At 43.9% G+C, this 23681-nt stretch overlaps 1 protein-coding gene across 2 annotated transcripts; it reads left to right on the forward strand.

Moving 5' to 3' along the window:
• The first annotated feature begins 610 nt into the window (after window positions 1-610).
• Window positions 611-21762, forward strand: CDCA7L (cell division cycle associated 7 like). Of its 2 annotated transcripts, none has more exons than XM_049799008.1 (10): window positions 611-729; window positions 7481-7627; window positions 10938-11069; window positions 11478-11837; window positions 13746-13820; window positions 15290-15475; window positions 16906-17037; window positions 17896-18045; window positions 20247-20383; window positions 20738-21762. In XM_049799008.1, exons 1-10 carry the CDS (start codon window positions 616-618, stop codon window positions 20766-20768), a joined length of 1464 nt encoding a protein of 487 aa, XP_049654965.1. In that variant the 5' UTR covers window positions 611-615; the 3' UTR covers window positions 20769-21762. The 2 variants fall into 2 exon arrangements, with proteins under 2 accessions (XP_049654965.1, XP_049654964.1); XM_049799007.1 differs by having other exon boundaries at window positions 16903-17037; window positions 20738-21760.
• Window positions 21763-23681: the final 1919 nt, after the last annotated feature.

Genomic DNA, 23681 nt, shown 5'->3' on the forward strand with positions numbered 1-23681 from the left:
AACAATTGATATATTCCCCTTTTTCCCAATTAAACTTCTCTAACTTGGCCTACTTTCCACCACTTGTGGTGTTTTGAAATTTGAACTCTTGACTTGCTGTTGAAAGAAACCAGCTCTGCTTGCCACCGCTTCCACCTTTAGATTTCCCTTGCACAGTTTAGGGCAGTTGACTCGGGAAGGTGCGGAACGCTCACACAAAGCGTTTAAAGCTACATCATCCCCGTTCCTCTTCTTTTTTTAATTTTTTTTATTTGAGTTTTTCAAAAGGCTTGCACTTCGCACCTGTACCGCGTAAACAAACATTTTAAGTTCTCTGGAGGATGAAAGCATACTCCCCCAGGCCAGACCGCTCCTTTCAGACCAAGGCAAGAACCGAAGATGCTGTGTGTGCCGCCTCACCCCCCCCCCCTCGAACCAGAGGACCAGGAGCTCCGCAGAGCCATCCCGACTGCCGTAACCCATCCCCAGCCAGGCCACACGGCGTGCCCCGTCCCCCATCCCGCCTTTCCCGCCGCCGCCAGCCGGCTCCACCCCGCCGCCGCCCCCCGCTCCTCCTTCCTTCCTCCCTCCTCCTCCTCCTCCTCTCCCGTAGCAGCGCGGGCGGCTCTTCGCGCCATGGTGCGGCGCGGCCGGCGGCGGCGACGGCGGCGGCAGCAGCAGCAGCAGCAGCACCAGCAGCACCAGCACCAGCAGCGGGGGGTAGCGGCGGCGGCGGCGAGCCGCGGTGAGGTGAGGTGAGGCGAGGCGGGGGGCAAGGCCGGGCCGCGGAGGAAAGCCGCCGGCCAGGCTGTTTTCCGCCTTCCCGGGGAGAACGGCGGCCTTTGTCCGCTCCCCGCGGGGCGGGGGGGGGGGGGGGGCGGTTCGGAAGGAGCCGCACGTCGCTATCGCGACGTGCGGCTCCTTCCGAACCCCCCCCCCCCCCCCCCCGCCCCGGTACACACGATCGCGCAGCGGCCCACCAGGCCGCCCTCCACGTGGCACGGCGGCGCCGCGATTGTGAGGCGCCGGGGACTGGGGGGGCGGGTTGGAAAAGCCGCCTTTGGGGCGGCCCCGAAGCGTTCAGGATCGGCGTGGAGGGGGGAGGGGGGGGAACTCGAGCCGTGGTGGGTCGTGCGACGTCTGTAATAAAGGCTGATGGGCTGCGCGTAGCTTGCTGGGGAGGAGCTTTGTTTAATTAATTAGCCTCCGTAAGGCCTGGGGATGTCAGTTTTGAAAGAGCTAATTTTTTTTTTTTTAATTCTGTCCTTTTTTAATTTTTGTTGTTGAAATGCCGCAAGCCCATATTTGAGTCGCCTGAATACATGTGAGTATTGGTAAGGCTGGAGGCGTAAGGGCCGAAGGCAGGCCGCGCTTTGATGGGCGTACGCGACTGCGGTCTGGTCCAAGCCCGGCATTTGCTTGGATGCATCAGGCCACTTGTGTGGCTCAAGTCTTGAGAGGTGGCATGGTGGGTCTGCCAGGTGGTGGGAGGGAGCGAGGAGAAAGTCAGCCTCTCGGCCAGCTCTTGCTGATGGAAGGTTAGGGAGCTACCTGGGTTTCTGTGGAACAGGAGGGTTGTAGAAGCACTGAAACGTTTGTTAGGACCTCTGTCCTCTCTCTGGGGCTTTGTAAATACACTTTCCGTCTCTGTATGGCCTCAGGGTCTCCATTGGCAGACTGGAGATAAGGGCGCTGTAAAACAGTTTGGGAGAAACCCGACTGACGCGGGACAACGTGAAATGGCATTTACTTCTCACCTCTGGTGCTGTAACGAGAGGCTCACCTTTCTACTGCACATCTTGTCTCTTTTAAGGCTCAGCAAAGGGGCCGAGGATGCAGTCGGTTCTCAGTGCTCTCCTGTTTCTCGTGGGAGCCTGTTTTGGGCCGAGCGAGGCCTTCTGCTGGCTCTTGCTCCTCTTCATGACACGCTGGTGAGCAGCGGCTTCAGTCTTGGCTGAGCGAGAAGGATGTGGTGGCGAAGGTTTCCTTGTCTTTGAAGTCACGGGTTGTCTGCTGACTAAATTAGCTTGTGAGCAAGTATGTGCCCCCATGGAAAGCATTCGCCAAGGAGTACAAAATTCTTTTGGATCGCAAGACCTGCGGTTCCATTTCCCAACCCAGGGTCTAATTTAACAGGTCCTTGCACAGCGGTTTCGTTCAGTACATGGAGCTGGTTGAAGAGGTCCTGGCTGACAAAGCTTTTGCACCCAAGAAGCTTGGACGCTAGCAGTCCGGATATGAAGAGGGGATGCATTGCATTCCTGTGGCATTGTACAAAAGTGTTTTGCTTGGAACACGGGGGCTCGGAAAGTAATTAGGCACCACTGCAGATGAAAGGGAAGCTCTTGAGTTATGCAGAATTAATTCAGAAATAGCTGTTACTACTGTTTGGATCAGCGAGAGATTAGATATTACAAAGGAAGTGATAGTAGCAGTTGACAGAGCATTTGGACTGTGTTCATATGCCGGCACTCACATTATTATCAGCATTTTTGAAAAGTAGGGGATAGTTTCCAGGTAGGTGTTGCCTATAGAAGGTAACATTTTTAAATGACTCGCCACGTGATGATGATAGTTGGGCATTCTTTATTTTAGGATAAAGTAGCTTGATGGGTATTTGCTTATTTAATTATCTGTTAAAGCAGTGTAGAAATCGTACTCTACTGTTCTGAAAATAGCTGAATTTACTAAAATTTCATGGAGCGCTTGCATTTAGCAGTAGATTAATTGGGGTGAAAATGAGCATAACTTTTTGGGGGGGACGGACGACAGGAGGAACCACCCTGAAAGTCCCAGGAGTTGTTGCTGTGACAGATTGACAGGCTCAGGCTAATCCATCTTCACCTTTGGGGGAATCAAAGTATCCCTGTGAAGATTGCAAAACTGCGATGACTGCTCATTTTATCAGTCAGTTATTTGTTCCTTCTTATCTCTGAACACTCACTTACCTTTCACTATTCTGCCACTTGTGCCAGGAATATACTTCACCAACCAGAAGGTTGCGGGTTTTTGTCCTCTGATGCTGTTGAGAATTTGCAGAGATCACCTGGGATCTTTCTTGCCTTCCTAGATTTTATTGTTGCCCTTGAGTCCCAGGCTGGTTGGAAGGTGTTGACAGTCCTGTTGACCATGTATCTAGTTGTGTGATTCTTCTGCACTGTGATATGTGACTTTGCCTCTCTTTGCCTTCCACATCTTTCACACATTTTTATGATGTTTAAAATTAAGCTTTCACACAATGCTGTTCGCCTTTATGATTCCAGTGGAAAGACTGGGATCTTGACTTCTAAATAGTTTTGGGTTTTTGGTTTGGCACCTATCTGCATTCTGGCTGGGGCCCTCTAATTCTTGTAGCGCTGCCCATAATTGTCAGCCTTGGAGTGCTTCCCTGTTCGGTTGTTATTTTGGGGCTATGAGCCAAATCCAGTGCCTGTAACCCTTGGGTGGTGTGCCTTGCGCTTGCCTTCGTATTGAGCCTGGGACAAGTCAAGAGGTTTTCTAGTGCGTGTTGAAGGTGTGACTTTGCACAAGTTTGGTTTGTGTGAGTATGTGTTTGAGGTTAAACTGGGATTATTTCAGTTTGACTGAGTTTGAACATTACCAAAATTATCTGTCCTCTGCTTCAAATAGGAATGTCCATACATTGTGCAAACTTGAATGAGGGGAACGCAGCCCAACTGTGGTGGTTTTTTTTTTGGGGTTGTTTTTTTGGTTTTTTTTTTTTTTTTGTAGGAGCAAAAATAGTGAATTGCATCTAGCCCTGCTTTCTCACACAGTATGTTCTCCTGATACATTGTCGGAGAAGAATGGGCTAGTGTGACAATTGGCAATGGAAGTGATATGTACAAATACCTCTTAAAAACATTAAATATGGTTGACAGGGACATAGAAGTAACTCTGATGCTTCCTACCGAAGCTGTGGGTGTGCATGCAGGCAAGCATGCTCTCCTTGTAGCCTGCCAGAGCACTGCCTTGCATACGGGCAAGTTTCATCTGTTTGGCTTTGGTATAATGAAAGTTGCTTTTTCACTTGAGACATGAGAATTCTGCCTGTTGATGTGGAAAGTAAAACAACTCATCTCAGGCTTTTCTTTTTCTCCTTGCCTAACAAGGCAGGTGGAATTCATGTGTCTGGCACTTAGAAAAACGATGTTTTGACTGATGGGGAGCCCAGGTGCCTTACTTTGCCCATCACTCACGTGGTGAGTGTGGGAGCGTCACCTAAACAGGTCTGACATCCTTCCCGACTTTGTTTTCCACCTCTGTCACCCTTGGCCCTTGGTGACAGATTTGGCAGCCCCCACAGGCATGCACGAGCTGCCTGCTCCCGGTTCCGCAGGAACGGTAACTCTCCTCCACGCAGCTCGACGAATCTGTGTGCACTCTTGGGTCTGCTGGCCGTATTTCGTCAAATTTAGAGAAGGGGAAACTGAGAGATGGGGACGTCTTGAACTTTGATCTTCCGTTGAAAAAGCATAGTTAGGGTTGGTTGTTCTGGCCATTGTTGGATTGTGTGCTGTTTGTAGCGGCAAATGTTCGTCTGCTGCTTTTGAGAAGTACCTTGTGGGTGTTTTAAACAAGTAAGTATATCTTATGTACAAAAATAACTGAGCTCAATAGGTATAAAATTTCCTGTTAGAATAAGACACTGACTTTTTCAGCAGCTGTGAATTATTTCCAGCTTTTACTAGATTTTCAATACTTAGCTTTTTGTAACTGGTATCTTTAAAAGACGGTATTTCTCACATCTCTGGAGCATTTCTGCAGACCGTTGTGTCGAACCTGTGGTCTGTTCATGTTGAAATATTTTCCCTGAGCAAGCTTGGAACGTTCGTCACCTCTCTGCCGTCCTGCCTTTTTTCAGGGGTTTAGTGGCAAAAAGATCCTCTCTTGAAGTGCCTGCCTCTTTCAAGTGTTTAGAATAGATTAATATTTTGGCGTTTGTGTTTAGGCAACTGTGTATTTTCTTTCTTGGTATATGCTGTTTTGTTACTTTTGACAGAGTTAAAATGCTAGGCTCTGGTGCTGATTATAAATCAGTTTCTGAATGTATTTTAGTTGAAAGTTAAAAATGGAAAGGTCTGTGGCTTCCAGGACTACACAGTAAATAACAGCGAACCATGCTGTCACGGCAGAGGTGTTTGGTGCAAGTTTGTCTTTGATGTCTGTCTGCTAATGGCGATGGACCTCTGCTGGGAATAAACTTGACTTGTCATTTCAGGTGTAGAAATATTGGCCATGAGCAAGCTTGGTTGTGAGGGTGCTCTTTTTAAACTCCTAGAGTATGCCCACCTTGTATGTGTCAGCTGTTGTCTGTTATTAACCTGAGCCATTTTGGTGAAACGGGGACTCATCAATGACTGAATGAGATTCTTCGTAGTCAGACTATGGGGAGCAAGTTGCAAACTAAAAATGTTTGAAATTCTGCAGTAAGTTGCTTAAATCAGTATCTTAGTATTTGGGAATGCGTAAAGATCAAAAAAGGTCTTCTACTGGTAATTGTTTTTTTTCTTTGTTCAAAATCAGTAATTACACCCCCATAATGGCTCCTTAGATGCAGAAGTAAGAGATGAAGAAGAAGAAATTAGTTAGGCATACAGTAATCACAGCAGTGGTAAACTTGGCTGTACAATAGCACAACAACTAATGCAGTGGCTCCTGGAAGCAATTTATTCATAGCAACGAGCCTCGCAGCTCCTTGTATGTTTTTCCATTAAAATGCATAATGCTTCATTTTTAATGCTGCTCTGTACTGAGTGAATTCCATCACAGCAACGGAAGCGGATTCTGGCTGTTTGTTTTAAGAAGTGGGGGTGAGGGAATATCCAAAGGGGTTCAAATGTGGACAGCACGACTTCTGCAGCAGTGCATTGGGTTGTGCCATTATATGCCTGTGAGGGTCAGTTGTTCAGAGGTGAATTCTGCTCTTGCTCAAGCAACAGTAAATCCATTTTGCATCAGTCTACATCAGCTTTATAAAAGCAGAGCAAGAATAAAGTTAAGCCCATGTATGCCCATTACTGTAGCTTATTTCAGAGAGTGAAGCTTTTTTTTTCTAATGGAAGTACAATTTTGTCAGCAGCGTTATTTCTGGAGGATGAGCCTCCTTTGGGCCATTTGCCTTGGCAGAAATAAATAAATAAATAGATACAATGATTATTTTTAATTATTATTTTATCAGGCCCTGTATGAGCAACCTTGGTTGCCTATGACAGCGGACAAGGGCAGGCCGCTCTCGGTTCTGGAGTTCTTCTCAGGGATGTTGAACATTCGGGGCTGGAGACCTCCTTCGGACAAGGAACTGGCCCCTCCCACCAGGCAGCTGTTGATCTCGCATTCGTGAGAATTAACGTGAGGAGTGGGAAATCCACGTGCAGCTTTAGCACACAGCAAGCAACAGGGAGGCTTGCTTCAAATAAAGAGTGGTGTGCGTGACATGTACATGTGGTCCTGGGGATGTAGAAGATAAATGTCCGGGTGCTGGTGAGTGATGCGGATGCTTTTCTCCCCCAGCATTCTGTGAAGGGCAGAATGGTTTTGCAGATGATACTGGGCTGTGTAAAACCGTGTTCTGAAACTTGGCAAAATGCCTTCTGCCTCGTTTTTTAAGGCTGGATCTGTTCATCCCGTCCTTCCACACACCAAATCCTAAAGCAGCCTAGGTGGGAGCTGTCTGAAGGCTTCCTTAGTGGCCCATTACGCAGAGAGGCTCGTATGAAGTCCTTGCTGAAGTACGTGGCCAGAGGGAATGGTTGGTTGCGGTGGCACGAGTCTCCTTCCATGCTGGGACTGGACTTCTCAAAACTCTGAAGTTGTGGTCACCTCAAAGTGCCGCTGCCTGCCCTTGGCAGTGCTTCCTTCTGGTGGGCTGCACTGTGGGCTTCTAGCAAACGAGAAATATCCTCAGTTAAAATGGGTTTTCACTTTCTTACCAAGCGTCATGGAAAAAGCTCTGCGGCAGTGCTGACGAAGGAGAATGAGTTGCATTGCCGTTATTTATTTCTGGAGTTAGCTAAGTGTCTGTCTGCTGAAATATGTAATGACACTGTTAGCGGATCTACTGGTACGGTTTCTCTGAACTCGTTTAGCATTGCGTTATATTTGAAGGTTTGTTCCTCACCTCTGAGCCATCATTGCTGTGTAAGAGGAGGAGCAGTGGTGGATTTCACCATGGATAAAGGGTGCCCTGAGCATGTGCTTGCAAAGATGAGGCACACAGGTATTTTTACATCTGAGAAGTACTGTTCTGTGGAGTTAAACACCCTGCATATCGCATCCCCTCCCTAGCCCCAAATCTGGAGTCTGTATTTAGGGATTAAAAAAGTCTGTACAGAATTTTCCTGGAGTTTAGCTAAATGAGGTACAGTTTGCGCATAGCATATTTTGTGATACGGATTTGTACTTGCATGACAGTATAAAAATAAGTTGTACTGTTGCCAGTTTGAGTTTTCCTATTAAGTTGGCGTGTCTGACTCGTATCTTCTGTCTTGTTTCGAATCAGAAACAGATACCCAAGGATGTGGCTGACGTTTTTAATGCTCCCAGTGACAATGAAGATTTTCTGGGGTTCCAAGATGATGTTTCCAGACAGAGGTTGTTGTCAGAGGACGGCTATACTAGTTTTGATTCCCTGGAATCAGGAAAAAAGGTAGGAATGGATTGCTGTGGCCCAGTTATGCGCTTTGGGTGCAGTAGTACTCTGAACTTGTGTGAAGGCTGCGCTAGCCATAGCTTGCAGCAAAACCCATAATCTGCAGTCCTCATATTATAAATAAATGTAAACAAACTTTCTATCTTTTTTAGGGTTTAATGATTGCTTTTAAAAACTTTCATAATATAAAAAGGAAAATGGGTTTCATTAGAAGGTGAGTTTAAGTGTAGCAAACAGGAAAGAGAGAATTACCATCCTGGGCTGGTGTGCTCTGGATACATAAGATAGTGAAAATGCATGATAATAGATGGGTATTTGTTATTTGTGAGTATGCAGACTTCAAGGTATTTCTTCCAGAAATTTCTCTCAGTGCTGTTTCTGCCCTAAAGCTGTGTTTTAGTTGTGGTGACCCACAGAAACCATCAGCTCCTGCTGTGATTGTGAAATTTGCTGGTTTTCTGCTCTCTTAATGGTGAAGTAGCTTGGATCAACATAATGATTTGATATTTTTCATTCTCTGATTTGGTAGCTGGAGGTACCAGCTGAATTCACAAGAAAGGAAGAGAACTGGTGTGCTGTCCTGGCTGCCAGAAAATTTAGTTTTTAGTCTTTTATAAGCTTAGAAGCTTATAATTACATACTTGATAGACATGGGCTAATGTGCTAAAAGATACCTTTGTTAGCTGTGCTCTCAGAAAGGTCCCACCATTCCATTATAACAAAATTGAAAATGCCTTCCCCCCCCCCGCAGTCCATCAGGTCAGTACCTGGTTCAGAGGTGCTGAAGACAAGCAAGATGGCAGCAAAGGAAGCAGACAGAATGAGCCTTGTACGAGTGTGTACTATTTCTGAGCCTTTTTAAGCAAATGGCCTCAGGAGAGTGAAGAAGCCATTTGGGCGTAGAGCCACGGTCTGTGCTATGGAGAAAGACGGTGGCTAAAACGTAGTGGAATATACTGGGCTCTAAATTGCTTCATAATCTTGTTGCTAGACGGTGGTACTGGTAACTTCAGAAAACCAGGAGGTAGCTTGCTCTTGTATTTGAGGCTTTGTGTGGAGCATGAAGAAGAATCAACAAGGAGAGGTGGTGGTGGTGGTGGTGGAGGGGGAGCCTTGTGCGGGAGCCTGAGCTTCTGCTTCTGCTGCCTGCCTGGGGACTGCAGGCACCCTACTTTATTTCTCTCTGCCTTGGTTTCCCAACTTATGAGATGGAGATTATGACAAAGCTTTGCTACAGAGCATTTTAAAATCCTCTGATGAAAAATGCTGTGGAAGAGCTAGGTATTGTTAGTTTAACGTGCGTTACTGGGAATCCCAGTGAGGCTTGTTCCAAATTTACAGCTGGCACTGCAGCCTTCCTCCCCATTCCTGTGTTTCCCTTGGGCTGAGAATTATTTTCAATCTCCATCACTGTTGAGTTTAACTCCTTTACCACTAAATGGTATGATAACAACACGATTTTTTTTTACCCTGAGTTCCATCCTTTTATGATGCCAAACACCACTGTCGCTGAGGAAGACCATAGGTACTTGTTGTGCAGGAAACTAAAAGGTTTTTGTGTGAAGAGCAAAACGATGTGAAGTTCAGAAAAATACTGCAGTGGTTGGGACAGGAGGCAAGGCAGCTGCCCTGCCAGGGGGGTGAATGGGATGTTAGTACATCAGGTGTTCCCCTGGATGCTGATGTGCAAATGCATTAACAAGTAGTGACCTCTGTGTGTCTGCTTTTCCTCAGGGCTTTCTGCAGTCCTACTCCCATAATCTCTGCATTTCTGCTGAGTTTCAGCTGTTTCCCCTATAGATATCCCTGATGCATATTTTACCTTGTGTAGACCATTCTTCATAGGTGTAACAGCATAGCTCTGGGTGTGTTATTTTTGGTCACTTTAGCTAACAAACAGCTTATTTCTATGGAATTTCATTAAAACAGAGAATGCATAAAAACTTCAGTTTTCCTCCAAGAAATGCAATTTAACTTTAAAGTAACTTCCCTATTGTGTTTGTTCCTTTCTCAAGCAGCTGCACTGCAGCTATCAACAAAAGAATGAAGTAATTTTGCTCAGAGAAAACTCATGCCAATTACCCGTAATAATTTGTAGGAGATGTTTAAGTGTAAAGAAACAGCATATGCAGTAGCTCCCCCCTTCCCATTCCCCTGTAAGTTTTTGCACTCATCTATTGTATCTGGTTTTTACCAGATATTATCTTAACGTAAAGAAGTGTGTAATTAAAGTCAGGGAAGGGAGGGAATTGAAAGGAAGAATAAAGATATTTAGCAAGTGCATCATATGAAAGGTCATTTTTGTATCTTGTGTAGGAGGAAGAAATAGCAGAGGAAAATTGGGGAAACAAACTTAAGTGAGTGTTGCTGACTTTCAAGAGGCAGGTGTGGTGTGAACATGGGTTATGTTCCTATGATGAACAAGTCTTTCAGGAGATTAACAGAGACAAGTTGACAGATGGCCTTCTACTAATTCTGATTGGAAGTATGGAAATATATTCTGATTTAGTAAATGCATTGTGTTTAATTGGTATGTAATGTGCATATCGTGAAGACTGTTCTAATGAGATCTTAGCTATTTTTCATGGGCTGACTTTTTACTTCCTGGTCTGTCGGCAGAAATTTGGGATGTCTGCCCTAGAACATGTTTGAATGATAAACTGCATGATTAAAACAGAGAGAGTTGAGCAGCTGGAAGGTGGAGGGATGTTAGTCAGACTGTTCAAAGCTCTGTGGTTTTGTGTTGGTATCTGTCATTTCAGTGATGGTGTAACAGTGTGAGAAGGAGCAGACTCCATCTCCAGGAGCCTTGAGTACTGCTCCAGCAAGCCCAGAGAAGAGTGTTGTTTCTACTGCTAGGTGAAAAAAGGAGGGCTCCCTCTTACTGTGGTTGTGGTTTGTATTTTCTTCCATTCAAGGCCTGGGTTTTTGCATCCAGAAGAAAATGTGCGAAACAACATGGTAATTTACACAAAAGAAAACTGATAATTTATTTTTATTGGGTAGTAGTGAAGAAGAGGAGGAAGAGGCAAAGAAGAAGTTCCCCTGCCCCGCCTCAAGAAGCAGCTCAGTTAAAGCCCTGTGCTCAAAATAAGGCAAAAAAATCCCTCTTAAGTTAAAATAACTCAGTGCTGAAACTCTGAATGTCTTCTGTGTTTTTTCTTTTGACAGCCTTTGCCTGCAAAGTGCTTTCACAGTATATGCCATCTATTTGGTACCTGCTTGAGCCTCAGGACCTGTTTATTGTGACGGTGTGACTACTCTGTATCTGACTGTCTCTCACAGCTGCTGGCTGATATTTTTACAGGGGGTTCAGTTTCAGTCCAGATACCTCACTGAAGAACTGCGGAGGATTTTCACTGAAGACACTGACTCTGAAACGGAAGTGTTTGAAGGCTTCGCTTCAAGTGAGGTGGATGTGAACAAGAAAGGAGTTCTGGTAAAGGCAGTCGCCTATGTGTGAATGCATATGTTGACTATGTGTTATCATATGTGTCATCTAAAAAATATGTGTTATCTAAAAAGAGAAAAAAAAGCTTTATTCAATGCAATATCACATAGTAGAAAGGAGAACTTCTTCCCCTGCTTGTAGACTGACTGTGCTGGGCAAGATTGTTCCTCTGAAGACAGCCATGTCTGTATCCCAGACAAAATTAATATGTAGATTTTGTGTTGATCTCTGCCCAGAGAGAAGTCATGTACTGTGAACTTTTAAAAATCTGTTGATTTAGGTGAAGTTATGACAGTGCCTTTGGGTGGTAAGAGTGCTGCCTAGAATTACTAATTTAAAAATGACCTTCCTTGTGTCACAGCCAATAACGTAACATGGGATTCTTCCTGCCTCTAGGCGATGGAGTCGAACTTGAGTGATGAAGAACGTGATAATTTATTGTGTAGTGAGGAAGAAGAGGATGAAGAGGCGAAGAAGAAAGTTTCCCCCAAGAGAAGAAGCTTTGGCCTTCGTGTTGCCTTGCAGTTTCCCAACAGAAAGTCATCTGAGAAAAAAGTGCCTGAACAGGCTTTTTCTAACTTACCTCTAAAGGACAGTGAATCCCTCCCACCTCTTTCAAAAGACATAAGCTGCAAGCGGTGGGACAAACTAGAGGGCTCTGCTTCAGAGTCTGAAGAAGACGTTAAAGAAACACAAGAGGAAAGTTCCAGTGCTCTGCTTAAGAGAGCCATGAATATTAAAGAAAATAAAGCCATGGTAAGAGTTACGAGCAGTGCTTTGTTCTCTGACATTTACATCCGAGTACTTAGCTCCAGCACACTTGAATTTTGGGCTCCCCCCTGGTGCTGTGCTGGGACTTTGGGAAAATCTCGTTGTGGTTTGTGTTTTGACTTTTTCTACCTGGGAAAACCCTAGAAGACCATCAGCATTCAGACATTTACCCCTAAAATAGCATCAGGTAGGACTAGCCTGCTCAAGTTTAAAACCAGAGTTGAACCAAGCATTTTGTATGTGGATGTGAACAAAGTTACAGATGCCGAAGTTGCAGTCTTATATTCAGAACATGTCAGAAAATCAGCTGGTCCCTTCAGGTAGTTCATGTTGTCATTTGCACAATAGAGTTTCTACTTTTCATTTGTGTCTGACAGATCTGCTGCAGTTGCTGATTGGAGAGCCAGCTAAAAACTGCTAAGGATGATAAATGTAATTTTTCAGTTGTGTGTGGTGCGATATTTACAGTTATACTTTGCTATATAACTACTGAAAGTGTGTGCGTGTAGTTGCGGAAAAGAGACACTGATCATTCCCTAATGCTTTTTCCTCTATTGTCCAAAATGCCACCAGCTCTCTTTAATTATCATGCTGCCATGCAGATCTGAATTGATGTTGGGTCCTCAGTGCCTCCTTCAGTTTTACTTTATTCCAGGAAAAGCTGCAGCTTCCAAGCAGTCTTGGGGCTCAGGTACACCTCTTGGGCATGTGGGTCTGCAGCTCCCACATAAAAACTTGCTTTAGTTTTGTACCTGCGTTTCTAATCTGTCTTGTGTCCTCACTGCTGTTGTGGTGGTCTGGCTACTCTTCCACCCTTCTTGCCTTCCACTCTTTCTTCTAGTTCAACCATTGTGAAATTCATTGGCATCCCAGTTGCAGTACTGTAATGAGATTAAATAGCTCTTAATAAATGCCACACTGAAGTATTTACTGAGAAATGCTGTATCCAGCTTTTAATCTCATGATTGGTATGGCGGTCTCAGCGACAGCTAGCAGCATGCCTCATCCCTGCTGTTGCTGGCTTTTCAGAAGATAGCCTCAACTTGGCCTTCCAGAACAGCTCGGTATTTTTTTGGACCTGTCAGCCACTGCTTCTGTTGAAGCGTGCCTCCAGGACATCTCCTACATGGTGCAACAGACTGTCTTGCTGAAGTGCTTCTGATACTGCATATGCCATGGTTAGGGGAACCGCCAGTGGGGTTCAGTTGTTTTACGACTTTGCAAATGAGCGTGTACCCATGTTACTGTGTGTATCTGCACAAAGCAAGGGGTATGTAGAATTACTGGCTGTGGTTTGCAGCATTCGTGAAATCAGCACTAGCTGTCATGGTTGAAAAAGGGATGTTCCTAGTCATTGCTGCTAAGGACCACTGAGAAATTATGAGCAAAGTTTCCCTGCTACAATGTCACTGCTTAAGGGGACACTCTTGAGTTCCCTGGAAAAAAGGCACAGGTGTATCAGCAGTCATTCAGTAAAACAGCCCACAGGGAACAACTTACAGTCTTCTGGCCCAGGGCACCCTGTCTTCCTATTCTCCCTCCTGCCATATGAACTGTGAATTTCTCGTTATTGGTCACAGATATTGTAACCATCTTGTAATGTGCTGTTCAGTGCTGTTTTGACAAAATTGGATGCAATTCTAGCTAATTCTAATTCCCAGTAAGAATTAAAGGGAGCTGTGAAATTAGTACTGCCTGGAGAGTTTTGCTTTGCAGGTAAATGAACCCCTTTTATGAGCCCCACTTTAAATAAAGTGCCTCCAGAAAGTTTTCATGCACTGAAACTTCATATGTTCAGATATAATTTGGAGTGCATGGGAAGAGTGGATGATAGGTGTTGCTTATTTCTAAGTTTGCAGTGAGTTTTCAATGCAGCATCACTGTTGGTTTCAGCTTGCCCAGCTGCTGGCAGAACTGAATTCCATACCCGACCTGTTCCCGGTGAAAACGCCCGCCTCGACTCCTTCGGTAAGTCTCTACTACCGGCTAGAGGTGACAGTCGTTTTTGCTAGACTTAGAATTAATGTGTTTCCCTATGAAACGATTTCACCAAGTCTGTTCTGGCTTTCTTTGGGTTTGGTCACTTTATTTATATAGATTTGCTATTGGTCAGTATTTAAGTACCAGAGGTTAAGTGAGGAAATGGAATTTGATAAGATAATTTATGAAGAAATCCAGAGACCAAGGTGAGATGCTTCTTTATCATTTTTGCCCCAGAAATTCTAGACACTAGACTAGATGCTAGACAAATGTCTGTGTATGTGGGAATAAGGAAGAATAGTCGCTTTCCTTTGGGTTTAGATCCTGTTAATTTCCCACTTGTTAAAATCTACACTTCCCAGCAGAGCTGTGCTGATGAAATTCAACCACTTCAACATGAACCTGGAATGTAACTGTAGTTATTTCAACTGACTTTTCTTGGCTAAAAGCAGAGAACTGTCAACCCCTCTAGGTTCTCTATAGAGTAATGTTTTCCCACATATATTATAAACTGGAGAGATTTGAGGAAAAATGGAAAGGCCATGTCTTTGGGAAGCCCATGTAGAAATGCTGCTGTGTTGGTTGTCAGGTGAAAAGGTGAAGTCAAATTTTGAAGTCCTTGAAAGGCTGGAACCTTGCTATCTCTAGTTAAATCCTATGGAAACTTAAACATCCTTTGAATACATACATAAGCCTGCTGCTTTTATTTAGTATCTTTATTTGAGGAAGGGGGAGGGCATCAGGAGTACTCTAGTTGCCTCATGTGCTTAGTTTTTTGACTTCCAGCCTGTTTCCTTGTAACGTGCCTTTCACTTCTTTCGAAGGAAATAACTAAAGTGTGTGGCAGCAAGCAGACTTGCTTCCTACAACTTGTTCATACTGTCATATTTAATAGCTGCCTTTATGATAGGTGTTCATGCAGGACTTCTGTTGCATGAATTCAGTCATGCAGTAACTGGCAGGTGTGACAATATGAAGAGGGTATTGTGTGCCTCCTATTAATTTCCAGGTCTTAGGAATCTGGAAGTAGGAGAAGCAGCTTATTAATGCCCATTCAATTTAAAAAATATAAAAGAAAATAACCTAGTATTTGGATTATTCCTTGAAGGTGTATTCAGGTTGTGGGAAAATCTGAACATTTAGCTACTGAAGAGTAAGAGCTAGCTTCTACCTTAATATGCCATACAGAAAATTTTGGTATGGTTCTGTGATTTGATTGGAATAGAATTTGACTGTGAAGGTGTGGTGTTTTAAAAGGAGCAAAAAGGTATAATATGTAGGGAGAACACTTAGGAATGCTAGAAATTGGTGAGGTTTGGCTTAACAAATAAGGGGTGGGAGAAGAACAGATTAATTCATGATAGTACAAGTGTGGTACAGGCATTTCCAGATCATTTCTGGTGTTTAACACCACAAACGTAATTGAAAGAATGGTTACTGGAATCTTCTCTTTCTAGAAACAGAAGAAAATCCCAAGGAGGACATTTTCTGAAGGCCAGATAGCACGTCGCATGAACCCAACCAGAAATGCTCGTCCACCAGAAAAGTTTGCCTTGGAGAAATTTACTGTGTCGGCTGTCAAATTTGCAGAACAATTCCGTAGCTATAGACAACAGAACCTCTTGAAGAAGAGACTCAGTGTGGTATTTGCCAGACTTTGATATCTCTAGTAGTCAGGGATTCAGAAACATTTAGATTGTTGGCCAGCACTTAGAGCAGACATCACATCCTGCAGAAACTTAATGAGAACCTTGGGCTGGGATTAGCTATAGAGGTTTTCTTCAGGCCTTCCTGCCTCATCTTTCACCTGTTAACTGGGCTCTATTTGTGACCTGTGTTGTCCAAACATAACAAGGCAGTTTACTTATGGTCTATTATTTATTCATTATCTGAAAATTACTAGAACCCACAATATAGAAGGCCTTCAAGTGGCAGGGCAGTAGGGCTAGTGGAGGTGACAAAGCAGGTCTTCTGTATCTTTGGACTCAGAAAAAAATAGCAAAAACCCTTCTCTGGAAATAGCAGAGGGAAGATAGGAGTTATATAGCTGAACTGAGAATGAACAAAGGGAATCTGCACCAATAAACTGCTGATGTACTGGCTAGCCATTCAAAAGTTGCAGGTTTTATTCTTCCCCATTTCTTTTAAATCTGTTTTTTCCCCTCCCTTAGCTTATGGTGGTCATTTATCTTGGTTATATTTATTTACTGTATAGCCTTTATGAGGAAGACTCTTTAAGTTTGTGTCTGCACAGGCTGGATCCCACTTCTGCTTGTAAGAATGAGTGCTGGGCATAGTTGAAGCATTATAGAAGGAACTTGGCTATTAAAAAAAGTGGAGTAGCACTGAGTGAGAACCTGGTCTGGTAAATGGTTATTTTGGACAGAACAGAGCTGATCTAGGGTAAAGGACAAATGAGGTGTTAAGAGTGGGGCACGGGGAAGGCTAAGAATCAGATGAGACTTGTACATGAATAGGGGTCAAAGAGAATGATACTTGGAAGGAAAAAAAGAGCACTCGCTATTGAGTGGAGGACTCTCTTCCAAGTAACAAACAGGATAACAAGAAAGGGCTGGGTATGGCAGGACTAACTTAAAATTTCAGTAAAGGTTTTTTGCAGGACATTAGAGATTGTCATTGGAGAAAGCAATCAGAGAGTACGCTAGGAGACTGAAGGAGCAAAGCATGGGAAGGCAGATGGTCATAGTTTCTTATTTTGAAAGGGAAGAAATGGGTTATGAAGAGTTACAGTGTAGGTGTGCAGGGAATGCAAAGAAAAGGAGGTATCATAAAAACGTGTTAGGGATTTGTGGAAATAGAAGTAGCAATGATGGGAAGGAAGAACATATAAGCAGAATAAATAATAAATGGAGTAGAGAAAAGATTAGGAAAAGAGAAAGAGGCGGTGATGATTTGGAAACTCTTATTTCCTGTTCTTCCAGTGGTCCATGAGCCTGTATTCAGCCCCCTCTAGACTGCATACGCATTATAAATGAAAGAATTTGTCACCAAGTGTGGTGACAAAGTCTTCATGACACCAGACAAAAGGTGTTGAGATGAGTTTGTTTAGCAGGGGGATTGTGGAGTGCGCAAAAGAAGGAGATCATCAAAGTATTCATCTCACCGTCCGGTAGAGGATATTACTGAGGAGGACTTGGACAACATTGCAATCACTGTTAAAGACAAAATCTATGACAAAGTTCTAGTAAGTGGCTGCTGTATTCTTTAGTGTGTCCATGCACTTGAAAGTCTCTTAGTAGTTCACTGGTGTTTGCTAAAAGATATGCTTTCCTGAGGCTCCGGAGAGTGCAGCTCATATATTACACAAGCACAACTTTGAAAGCTTTGCCAGGCTACTGTGGGCTTGCCTGTGCTGGTTGATATGCCCCACCAATTTTTTGCCTCTGCAAACAAGTGCTTTCTTGCCATAGAGTTATTAAGTGGAATTTGCTATAGCTATGACTCACCACTGATAAGAGTTGACATCCCTTTCATCTCTCATTCTCACTTAATATAAATGTGGTGTTGGTGGTGGTTGTACCATTAAATAATAGTGATCCCTGCTGCTTCTTGTACCCTTTGGAAATGACATTTCTGTATGGGTTAGGTAGTCTCCAAAGCTCTTGATGGAACTCCTCTTTCTTTCACTGGTTTTGGCTATTATTAATTGTCATAAAGATCTAGATGATCAGCTTACTATCTATTTCATGCTTCATTGTATTTGCAGAGATGAGTCACAAGGTCATTTTCTGAATAGGTTTAACTTTTTCCTAGATGGAGGAAAACATCAGAACTGCAACATGAAGTTCATGTAGTTTCAGACTCCCAATGCAACTGAGGCTGGGCACTGTCTCTGTAAAATTCCTAGCATCTCTCCAGATAACTATATGATTTATCATAATAACAGAACTTACGGTTCTTTTACTAAGAATTTCATTGCTGAATTTGACTTGGTTTGAAGTTTGTGCTTTGCTATCAGCAGATATATTAGGAAAGTTTAGTGACCAGCATTTAAGATGTCCTTCATACATATGTATGTGTTTCTCCTCCTTTCCACCTTTAGGGTAGTACTTGCCACCAGTGTCGACAAAAGACAATTGATACAAAGACAGTCTGTCGCAACCAGGGCTGTGGAGGAGTAAGGGGGCAGTTTTGTGGACCATGTCTTCGAAATCGATATGGGGAAGATGTGAAATCAGCACTGCTTGATCCAGTAAGTATTGTTTCTTGGGCTTGGAGAGTAAGTGGTGTCATGGTTTTAGCCCAGCCGACAACAAAGCACCATGTGGCCGCTCGCTCCCTCCTGTTCCCCACCCCTGGTGGGATGGGGAGGAGAAAATATAACAAAAGGTTCATGGGTTGAGACAAGGGCAGGGAGAGGTCACTCACCAATTATGGTCGTGGGCAAAACAGACTTGACTTGGGGAAAAAAACCCAAAATTAATTTGATTTGTTACCAATCAAATCAGAGTAGGATAATGACAAATAAAACCAAATCTTAAAACACCTTCCCCCGACCCCTCCCTTCTTCCTGGGCACAACTTCACTCCCGAATTCTCTGCCTCCACCCTCCTGAGCGGCATGGGGGGCCAGGGAATGGGGGGTTGCGGTCAGTTCATCACACATTGTCTCTGCTGCTCCTTCCTCCTCACATTCTTGCCCTGTTCCAGCGTGGGGTCCCTCCCACGGGAGACAGTCCTCCGTGAACTGCTCCAGTGTTGGTCCCTTACATGGGCTGCAGTCCTTCAGGCACAGACTGCTCCAGCATGGGTCCCCCGCGGGGTCACAAGTCCTGCCAAAAAACCTGCTCCAGCGTGGGCTCCTCTCTCCACAGATCCGCAGGTCCTGCCAGGAGCCTGCTCCAGCGCGGGCTTCCCATGGGGTCACAGCCTCCTTCGGGCACCCACCTGCTCCGGCGTGGGGTCCTCCCTGGGCTGCAGGTGGATATCTGCTCCACCGTGGACCTCCATGGGCTGCAGGGGGACAGCCTGCCTCACCATGGTCTTCACCACGGGCTGCAGGGGAATCTCTGCTCTGGCACACCTCCTTCCTGCTCTGACCTTGGTGTCTGCATAGGTGTTTCTCTCACGTTTCACTCTCTCTCCATGGCAGGTTTTTCCCTTCTTAAAATACGTTGTCACAGAAGCACTGCCACCATCACTGATGGGCTCAGCCTTGGCCAGTGGCGGGTCCGTCTTGGAGCTGGGGAAGCTTCTAGCAGCTCCTCACAGGAGCCACCCCTGCAGCCCCTCCCCACTACCAAAACCTTGCCATGCAAACCCAATACAAGTATAATGAATATGGTTTTGTTAGTAAGCTGTGATGCGTATATGCTCATGATGACATGGGGGTCAAATTTTTTTGCTATGAGATCTGTAGTGTAGTACTGTTATGACTGACACTTGTTGGAACTCAAGTGGAAGGTGCTGGGCCTGGGTTATAATCCACCCATATTCAAGCTTTGGAGCTCCCCTTGCTTACCAGATGATAGTGGAGGGAAAGTGTGAGAGCTTTTAAGAGAAGGAACATGTCCCCTTTCAGAAAAATGCCAAAACGTACTTTTTTTTTTTTTCTTTTCCTTTTTTTAATGCTTTCAGTAATGTGGCATGCAATACTGGTTCCTTGTTTTAGATTCTAATTTTTACATATGAGAAAAAAGGAGAAGGATAGCTAAAAGGCTTAGGGTTGGTTCCCTTTTTTCTGTTGTCCCCCAAGGCACTGAGTAAGGAGAGAGTACAGGCTGCTGCCAGAGAATGAGGCATGTGGGTACACAAAGACCTCTCGGCAGAATAGCGCTCTGTGTGCTCAGCTTGTTCTGGGACCTCCTCTCCCCCACCTCTGCTTTAGAGGTGGGCTTCTGGGCTGTTCTGAAGGACAGTGGAGAGCCAACAGCTCTGATGTGCTGGCCCAGCATGGCAATGGCTGCTATACTGTAATGCAGGCTGTTAGCACCTGCGCCTCTGTGCTCAGTTGCTGAGCAGCTGGGAGCTGCCTGACTTACTTCATGGACATGCTGGGTAATTCAGTCCCAGGAGTTGTGCTACACCAGCAAGCAGAGCCAAAGAAACTTGTCACAGTGGGTACCCGTCTTGTTCTAGGGAGTTCACTATGGTCAACCCAGCATAGGATGTGTTACCATTAAGCATTACGGATCCCTTTAGGCTATCTGAAAATGAGTACTGAGGACATCAGAGAACCTGAGTCTCCAGAGTAAGAAGTATTCAAGCAAACAGGGTAGTACTTAAATCAGTTCTTTAATCCTGCAGAATTTGGAAAGTGTTAATAAGGTTGGTTGGCTGGCTGGTAATAGGCTTTTAAAAACCTAGCCCTGAACAATCACATGGTGGGGAAGGCAAATATAACCTTACTCATGGCTTGCCTTTACCCCCCCCTCCCACATTCACCCCCTTGCAGGCCTGGATCTGTCCTCCTTGTCGTGGGGTGTGCAACTGCAGCTACTGCCGCCGGCGGGACGGGCGCTGTGCCACAGGCATGCTCATCCACTTGGCTAAGTTCTACGGCTACAACAATGTGAAGGAGTACCTGGAAAGGTGAGGGCTGTGCCCCGTAGTCATTTCTTTCTAAACTGTTGTAGCTCTTTAAATAATACTTGACTTCTGTAGCCTGGGGCAGATCCTGTACCTATGCAAAAGAAGTCTCTTGGACTTCAGACTTCTCCTAGGCTGAAATCAGCTTCATTAAAGTGAGTTATATTGTCTGTGTAAACAACTCATCTGCTTAAGAAATTGAAATGCTTTTGCTGATTTTGAAAACTGTATTGATTGCTTGAAGCACATAGGAGTGCTGTTTTGGAAGTTGTCATCTTCAACAATGGAAATTACCTGTTTATGGGGAACCTGAGTTTCCTAAAAAGCACTAACACTGTTTTCTCACATGTCTTCTAGTTTACAAAAACAACTGGCGGATGACAATTGAGAACACTGAACTCAAGCTGTGCCTGCAACTGGTTAATATGTTGACAAATTTTGACTTCAAAAGGTTATTACTATGTTTTATATAAGATAGAATTGTAGAGTATAGTATATGCATTTCTATGTTGGGAACTTTTTGATTGATGTGGTCTTATGCAAAAGTTCTCTCAGGAAAATGTTTTGGTAGAGAAATCTACATGCACAGACCTATAGATTAAGTGAAATGGCACTCTTGAACCTTGAGTGGTTAATTTTTAATAGAGCTACACAACCACATGATGGAGAACTTGGTCAATTTGAGCAATATTTTTATTTATATAATTGTGCAAGTTTGCAGAAGGGGTGTTTAACAGCTACCTGTAAAGCATACTCTGTTGTTTAAAGAAACAAAACCCCCTTGTATTCCAACTTGACCATAAAGATTCAGTTTTCCAACCCTTACTTTCTGAACCTACTCCTCCACCTGTAGTTTATGGAACTTGTCCCTACAAAGAAGGTAAGGGTACTTTCATCTGAATGCTGTTATATTCCAGCCAAAGCTGATGTAACCTACCACTGGGAGGGTAATTTTTTATTTTTTTTTTATTCCAAAGTGCAATTAATCACTGAAACATGAAAATGGAAGAGTGTTTTGTTAAAAAAAAAATAATTTTTTAATCATCATCCTAATAAAAGAATTGCACACTAGCAGTTTTTGTATAGTGTACCTGCTGCCTGAACCAACTACCTTATAGCAGTCATAACTGGTTAACTGGCTTAAATCACAAAGTTCAGAATTATGTTTTTTTACATACAGTTCATGCCTAGATGTTTTTTTCATATGTACAACCAAGCTTTCAGACAACTTTGTTTAAATGCAACATGTTTGTATTGCAGTATGATTATGTTAAAATTTTTGTAAGATACACATTTCATTTTATGTAGAGAGAATAAAGAATAATCAAGAGGAGTATTTTGTGAGTCAAATTACACCCAGATGCTGATGTTTCCCATTTACTTACCTGTAGCTGATGTAATGAAGGAATGCTTGGAGATCAATAATCATTATGTAGAGAAAGACATTGAGTTGCTGGAGTGTGTTCAGAGAAGGGCAACCAAGCTGGTGAGGGGCCTGGAGCTCAAGTCTTATGAGGAGCGGCTGAGGGAACTGGGGCTGTTTAGTCTGGAGAAGAGGAGGCTGAGGGGAGACCTTATCGATCTCTGCAACTACCTGAAAGGAGGTTGTAGTGAGGTGGGTGCTGGTCTCTTCTGTCAGGTGGCTGGAGGTAGGACGAGAGGAAATGGCCTCAAGTTGAGGTTAGATATGAGGAAAATTTTTTTTACTGAGAGGGTTGTCAAACATTGGAATAGGCTGCCCAGGGAAGTGATTGAGTCACCATCCCTGGAGGTGTTCAAAAAGTGAGTGGACGGGGTACTTTAGGACATGGTTTAGTGGGCATGGTTGATGGTTGGACTCGATCTTGAAGGTCTTTTCCAACCTAAATGATTCTATGATTCTATTCTATAAACATATGAATACAACACTGACACATGAAGAAATAACAATATAGAGCACATAAGTGTTATGCTAAGGATTGTGTTTTTGTGAGGCAAATCTACTCCAGCTGACTGTGAAAAATATTTGTCTTCTTTTGCTTTAACTACAAGGCAGACTGAGAAAGCAGCGCATACTATTGAAAGCTTAGTACTAAACTGCTGCGAGTAAAGCTACTCCTACTAGAACCCATTTAGCCAGCTTCTCCTTGCTTTTCAGGTTGAAAGTCCAAACGTCAGCGTGCCCTCTGCTTTTGACTTTATAAACTGGACATTCACTGGAATAGCCCTGGCATTGCTGGAGGCAATTCCTTGAGCCAGGCTTCACCTATGGTCCCCAGCTTGATGTCCCAGCTGGATGTCCCACCTGGCACCCGCAATAAACGCAGGCATATAGTTTACATGGTGTTCTGTAGTGCAAGACGAGAATAATTTGGGTTTAAACAAACAGTTGCTTATTGCTAAATACTTAAAGCTACATTTGAACATAGAGATTTAGTGTAGACTGTTGTTGGCCTGTTGTGCATCATCTCTTCATAGGAATGTGGAGATGAGTACATAGTATCTGCCTGGTCTGGAATACTGGTTCCATCAGCATGCCCTTTTATTGAAAGCAGGGACTGGAAACTACTTACACTTGGGACTTTTGAGTATGCATGTGGCTTGAATGTGCCTGTCAAGTGCTCAGATCTTCTCCTAATTCTCCACTAGTTTATGATCAAGTATTCCAAAAGGTGGGAAACTACACTGGAGTATTTAACATATGTTTGTATAGTGAGAATAAAACAGGTACTTCAGTTCTGTGCTGCTGAAGAGCCGTGCACTTTCTGAAACCTGCTGGATTTAAGTTTGTTGTGTGTTCTTCTAATATAAACTAGCATATAAAACGTTGCAGATGCTTGTTGTGGATTTTAGGAGTGTCTGTGTAGCAACTGGGAAGTTTATATTTGCAAATACCAACAGAAACTGCAGCTCACAAGGTTCCTCAATACCTTCTTCATATCCACAGGAGGAATGAACAGTATTGCCCTTTGAGTGACAGATGTTTTAAAAAAATCCTCTGAAAAATTCAGGCTTCCATTTCAAAAAGCATCAGTCAAATGACATGCTTATCATTTTTCCAGTCCCTCACTCAGACTCTCCCCTTGGGGCTTACCTGCTGTAGTAACAGCTCCCTTCCAAAAGCGTTGCTTTCCTTTTATTATATTCAGGCCTGGTGAAGAGTACAAGTAATGATGATCTTTCTCTAAGTGCCTGTTGGAGTCATTCATCTTTCCTCTAATTAGCTGTAACTTAGTTGACAGTCTTTCTAAGTTAAAACTAAAAACTCATTTTGACTGTGCACTTTAATTGTCATTCCTAAACTAGATGCTTCAGTCTCAGG

This window comes from Accipiter gentilis, chromosome 4 (assembly GCF_929443795.1).
Source record: "Accipiter gentilis chromosome 4, bAccGen1.1, whole genome shotgun sequence".
NCBI classification, from domain to species: Eukaryota; Metazoa; Chordata; class Aves; order Accipitriformes; family Accipitridae; genus Astur; species Astur gentilis.

Coding starts and splice junctions, on each gene's coding strand:
- CDCA7L (XM_049799007.1), top strand. CDS start 616: ATGGTGCGGCGCGGCCGGCGGCGGCGACGGCGGCGGCAGCAGCAGCAG. Junction 17,038..17,895: donor AAATCTATGACAAAGTTCTA/GTAAGTGGCTGC, acceptor TTCCACCTTTAG/GGTAGTACTTGCCACCAGTG. Junction 20,384..20,737: donor GTGAAGGAGTACCTGGAAAG/GTGAGGGCTGTG, acceptor CATGTCTTCTAG/TTTACAAAAACAACTGGCGG.